The sequence below is a fragment of the Corylus avellana genome, chromosome 4, assembly GCF_965113065.1.
Source record: "Corylus avellana chromosome 4, dhCorAvel1.hap1.2, whole genome shotgun sequence".
Lineage (NCBI taxonomy): Eukaryota > Viridiplantae > Streptophyta > Magnoliopsida > Fagales > Betulaceae > Corylus > Corylus avellana.
In genome coordinates this window covers 6,420,617-6,426,347 of record NC_142493.1, presented here as the reverse complement: position 1 = coordinate 6,426,347, position 5,731 = coordinate 6,420,617, and the positions used below count along the sequence as shown (strand labels likewise).

At 36.7% G+C, this 5,731-nt stretch overlaps 1 protein-coding gene across 1 annotated transcript; it reads left to right on the top strand.

Annotated features, from left to right (window-relative positions):
• Positions 1–626: 626 nt before the first annotated feature.
• Positions 627–3,163, top strand: LOC132177947 (L-type lectin-domain containing receptor kinase IX.1). Its single transcript, XM_059590421.2, has 2 exons — positions 627–2,153; positions 2,636–3,163. Exons 1-2 carry the CDS (start codon positions 627–629, stop codon positions 3,044–3,046), a joined length of 1,938 nt encoding a protein of 645 aa, XP_059446404.2. The 3' UTR covers positions 3,047–3,163.
• The last annotated feature ends 2,568 nt before the right edge of the window (positions 3,164–5,731 follow it).

Sequence of the window (5,731 nt, the reverse complement as noted above, 5' to 3'; positions counted from 1 at the left end):
AATGTATAGTATCTACCCCATTTCTCTGATATTGAGAAGTGGAGGAGAGGTGGGGGAGAACTCACAAAATGGGGACCATTCCTTTACATTTATCTTATATGAAAAGTGGCATTCAATGCTTGAATATTGGCACTTGGAGCACGCCTCAAATGATAGTTACTGGACTTCAATTTAGAAACGTTTGTACAGTTAAAAATTCCTCTAAAATGGGACAATTTAAGTGAAGCGTTTCTAAGTTGAAAATTTAGTGCCAAGCGTCCCATTGTAAAAATGGGGGCGCTCAAAATTATAATTACAAAATTCCTTATACTCCTGTCAAAAAAGTAAATTACCTACACCCGGTAATAAAACCAATTAACTCATGGGCACACTCCGTTTGAAGATTTCAAATTTTTCAAAGGAGTGGACAAGTCAAGAAACGTGTTCCTTTTTTCCAGTGTCAATGTTAGGCCATTATCATTAATATAATATCCAAATGAAGCAAGATTGAGCATGCCTTTGAAAAGTAACTAGACGAACTTTCCTGGCAAGCACCAATAATTAGTACTCTTCTTGATCACATTAACATTTTAAGTATCCCTTTAAATTACCTCCAAAGTTGCAATTGCATACATTCCCTTCCCAATATGGATTATCCCAGCATCCTTCTCTCCCAGCTGGCTCTTTGCTGCTTACTTTTCCATCTTCCTTTGCATCATGCTCTATCATTCAATTTCTCTAATTTTACCGACAGCAGGCTGATATTAAATGGCACTGCTGCCATCCAAAATGGAATTCTATCCCTCACCAGAGACCGCAATAACGATACCGCTGCCGGCCGAGCTGTATATTCTGGACAGCTGCATCTTTATGATCCCATTACAGGTAATTCCACCGACTTCACTACTAAGTTTTCATTCAAAATATCAACTGTTACTTCACCAGGGCAAGATGGGCTCGCATTCTTCCTTGCACCCAACGGTTCTCTCCTCCCGGAATATGCTTCAGGAGGATGCCTTGCACTCTTTAGCCAATGTGACAATTTCACTATACCAAGAAAAGATATGGTAGCTGTCGAGTTTGACACCTATGGAAATACATGGGATGAAACCGACAAGGAACATGTCGGCATCAACATAAACTCCATCAAATCCGACAGGAAACAGGATTTGAGCCGAAGTATGAAAAATGGAGTAATTGTGGATGCAATAATCCGCTACGACTCTAAAGCCAATTATTTAAGCGTATCCTGGTCTTTCCCTGGCGACCCTTTTGTTAGCTTTTCACATCGAGTTAACCTGACAACACTTTTGCCGGAGTGGGTATCCATTGGCTTTGCGGCTGGATCAGCCTATTTCTTTGAGACTCATGAAATCCTTTCATGGGAATTTACAACGGAATTATGGCCGGCCGTTCCCGGCAGTACTAGTAGTACAGGATTAATTGTTGGTTGTGTAGTTGGTGGGTTATTTTTAGTTTGTGGAATTGTTTCAGTGTTGGTGTTCGTTTGGAGAAAAAGGAGTAGAGGAAAGGGAAAAGAGGGTGAAAAGAATGGTGATTTCATGGAACAAGAAATTGAAAATACAGGACCTAAGAAGTTCTCTTATAATGATCTTGTTCGTGCCACAAACAACTTTGCAGAACAAGGCAAGCTTGGTGAAGCAGGTTTTGGAGGGGTTTACAAAGGTTTCTTGAGTGAGTTGCAGCAGTTTGTGGCAGTTAAAAAGGTTTCTAGACCGTCCGATCAGGGAAAGAAGGCGTACACAACAGAGATAAAAATCATTAGCATATTGAGACATAAAAACATGGTACAACTCATTGGTTGGTGCCACGAAAATAGTGCTCTTCTTCTTGTCTATGAGTTCATGCCTAATGGTAGCCTTGATTTTCACCTTTTTGGAGGTAGAACCCAGCTTAAGTGGGAAGTTAGGCATAAGATAGTCCTTGGTCTTGCGTCGGCATTGCTTTATCTGCATGAAGAATCAGGACAATATGTGGTGCATAGGGATATCAAATCCAGCAACATAATGTTGGATTCAGATTTCAATGCGAAGCTTGGGGACTTTGGTCTAGCAAGGCTCATGGATGAAGAGGCAGGCGTGAAGACGACAGGGCTAGCCGGAACTTGGGGTTATATTGCACCAGAATATGCAAGCACGGGCAAGGCAACTAAGGTACCATTAGATCAGTACTTATTTTAAAAATTTAAACTTATAGGAAGTAATAATAATTATTATTTAGTAGACTCTTGTACAATTGTACGTCAACTTAAGGGTGTAGTAATAAATAATAGCCTTGATCCAAAGATTAATTTTTACTTTCACGTCACCTAACTTTATAGAAGTCAACTAAATAGCATTACTTTTAGAGAACTACTACATAATAGACAAGTGTCCACCTTCTATGATCAAACTTGATGTTGCATGGTTCTCCCATAACATTTGATTACAAAAATAGGTTTTTTGGTTGATAGCGAAACTGAGCCACATCAACTTTTATTCAAAATCTTTTCTTTATAAGTGAAGCTTGATGAATGACCGAAACAAAGTTTAAACTTAAACTCTTTGCAATCATACAATATTAAATCACAACTTATCTCAAAAGCTTAAACAAATAGAAATGTATAAATTTAATAATTTAATTTATTTTGCAACAGGAATCAGATGTCTTTAGATTTGGTATAGTGACACTGGAAATAGCATGCGGAAAAAGATCAACAGAAGCCGAGTACGAGGGTCCTCATGTCCCAATTGCTGGATGGGTTTGGGATTCGTATGGAAATGAAAGGCTTCATGAAGTAGCTGACAAGACATTGTTGGAGTTTGACATGAAAGAGATGGAGTGTTTGTTGATTGTTGGACTCTGGTGCGCCCACCCGGATCCGAGTCTGAGACCATCCATAAGGCAAGCCTTGCAGGTTCTCAATTTTGATGCACCATTGCCAAATCTTCCCAAGAAGATGCCTGTTGCCAACTATAATGTACCTGCAACTGCGGCTGCGAGCCATTCAGGAAGCACGGATTCGGCGCCCACGATGTCTTTGTCATCCATTAACTTGGGACGTTAAATTCATTTTATCAAGGATCGGTGTATTTGTTTCATAGTTGTGTGTGAAAATCATGCTATGATCTCGATTTTTAGATTATATAGATGTTTCCCTGTAATAATGTCGAGTCAATTATGAAACCATTAGATTTTGATATTTAAATCAATTCCTACTTGCATCGTCTTTGAAAAAATAAAAGTATAAAAATTTAAGCCCATAAAAAATATAAATCTAATTATTTAATTAACGGTCAAAATCCATATTTTATGGGATTTCTTCTTCAAGAACTGCCAATAAAGAAGAAGGAGCGCGGGCTTATCATATGCATGTGCGGCGTGCCCACGTTCGGATTGTCACTTTAGGACCATTCCTGCGGATGGGCTGCTGTCCTTACAATTAATTGTTGACCATGTTATTCTGATAATTATTGTTTAAAATGATTGTTCAGAAAATTACAAAACAAGTTTGAAATTAAAAAAACGAGTTTCAACAACTCATTAATTTGAATTTGGATTAAAGATCTTATATTTGTTGTTCTATAAAAAAATAGTATATATTATATAAATATAATAAATAAATATAAAAAAGACAAAACTTTACTAAAAAGACAGTTGAAACTTTATATCTTGTATTTATTCTTTTTTTTTTTTGTCAAACAAAAAAGAATATCATTTTACAAAATTAAGTATTAAATATACAAAATAATAATTATTTTTCATAAAATAATGGCAAAATGAATTCAATTTAATATTTATCCATTCCAAACATTAAGGAATGGGAATCATTAATCTTTTTGTTTTGTTTTTTTTTTTTTTTTTTTAGTTTTTAAATATAATTATTAAGAGTAATGTTAGGGACTATCTTTTTATCCTTCTAAAGTCGATGTGGCTTTTAAAATCACCATTAAATTTTAGATGAATTATACTTGAATTTTGATCTAATGGTTTTGAAAGTCACATTAGCTTTAGGAGGATAAAAAGATGCTCCCTAGCATTACTCGTTATTCAATTAGAAAAAAAAAAAAAAATTGTTGACCATGTTGGTCTTCTTACTATAAATCATTTTCTGAGCTGCTTTCCCTTAGGGCCAGTTTAGTTTATGGAATAAATTCCTGGAATGGAATGGCTATTCTTACGGAATAGTCATTCATTTGTTTTGTAAGGTCTATTCCTCTAATGGAATGGCTATTCCTATAGAATAGTCATTCCTTTTTTTGTAAGGTCTATTCCTTTGTTTTGTAAGGAATAGCTATTCCTTGAGGAATAGAATTTACCACTACAAAAATGGTGATAATTTTTGACAGGGGGTTTTTGACCTGTGGTTTTTGACGTTTAGCAACAGTTAAAAGGGTGGGTGTCAAAAATCCCAGATTTTTGACGTGTCTACAGTGCCACGTCAAAAACTTTTGATGTGTTGGGAGCAACACGTCAAAATTTTTTTTTTTTGACGTGGCACTGTCGCCACATCAAAAACTTTTTTGACGTGCTGAAATTCAACACGTCAAAAAAGTTTTTGATTCAGCATGTCAAAAATTTTGGCCATCTTTTTTTTTTTTCAATTAAAAAATTTATTAATTTAAATTATTTTTCAATTAAAATAATATATATATATATATATATATTGAAAATTCTAAAACGACTCCAATTATCACCTACTCACACGTCTAGGAGTTTTACCGAAAATATCCAGAAAACAGATCTAACTTAGCAGTTAAAAATCAACCAAATACTGATATGAAATATGCAATCAAGAACACAGAAATTTGGTTACGAAGAGGAAACCATTTAGAGAACTCTCTAAATGTAAAACCTCTCCGGGGCAGCCAAACCCAGGAAATCAATTCACTATATAGAAGAATAAGGAATACAAGAAGAATAACAAAACCTTTGACTCTTCCTTGCACACGACAAGTGACCCACTTGACTTCTACCTCAGTAGCCCTTTCCAGAACATCTGGCACGATTCTTCTAAAAGATTTCCTTTCACCGGAACTCCGATTGGCTTCACGTATTTTCTCTTCAACAATAATCTAGAACGAATTCTCTCTCTCTAAGCACCCAGATATTTGCTCAATAAAACACGTACGTATAAATGTAGCAAAATCGTGTTTAAATAGAAAATAACCCTAATAAGTCCGTCAGGTCCGGACCCTGCAGATCTGAGGTCCGGACCCTGCTTGAGAAATCCATTTTCGGGAAATGGGGTCCGGACCCTGCTTCTGGAGGTCCGGACCCTACTTGAGAAATCCACTTTCGGGAAATGGGGTCCGGACCCTGCTTCTGGAGGTCCGGACCCTGCTTGAAAAGATAAGTCTCTGGAAATGGGGTCCGGACCCTGCTTCTGGAGGTCCGGACCCTGCTTGAAAAAATAAGTCTCTGGAAATGGGGTCCGGACCCTGCTTCTGGAGGTCCGGACCCTGCTAGAACCTGCTTCCTAAATATTCTCATTTTCAACTCTATACATGTAAACCGAATGAGCCAAAACCTAAACTAACAAACTCCCCCTTTGGCCATTCGGGAACAAAAGTAATGTAGTACATGAAAATGACACATCAAAATAACTCCCCCTTTTTGTCTCGGAAGGACAAAGGAAGCAAAAAAAAACTAGAGTTGTAAATAAGAAACCCAACAACCAAGTTTTAAACAGACAACACCAACAAAAAATTGTCTTGCCAGAAACAAAACCAAACAAAACAAGAGGGAAAAA

Coding starts and splice junctions, on each gene's coding strand:
- LOC132177947 (XM_059590421.2), top strand. CDS start 627: ATGGATTATCCCAGCATCCTTCTCTCCCAGCTGGCTCTTTGCTGCTTA. Junction 2,154..2,635: donor GCACGGGCAAGGCAACTAAG/GTACCATTAGAT, acceptor ATTTTGCAACAG/GAATCAGATGTCTTTAGATT.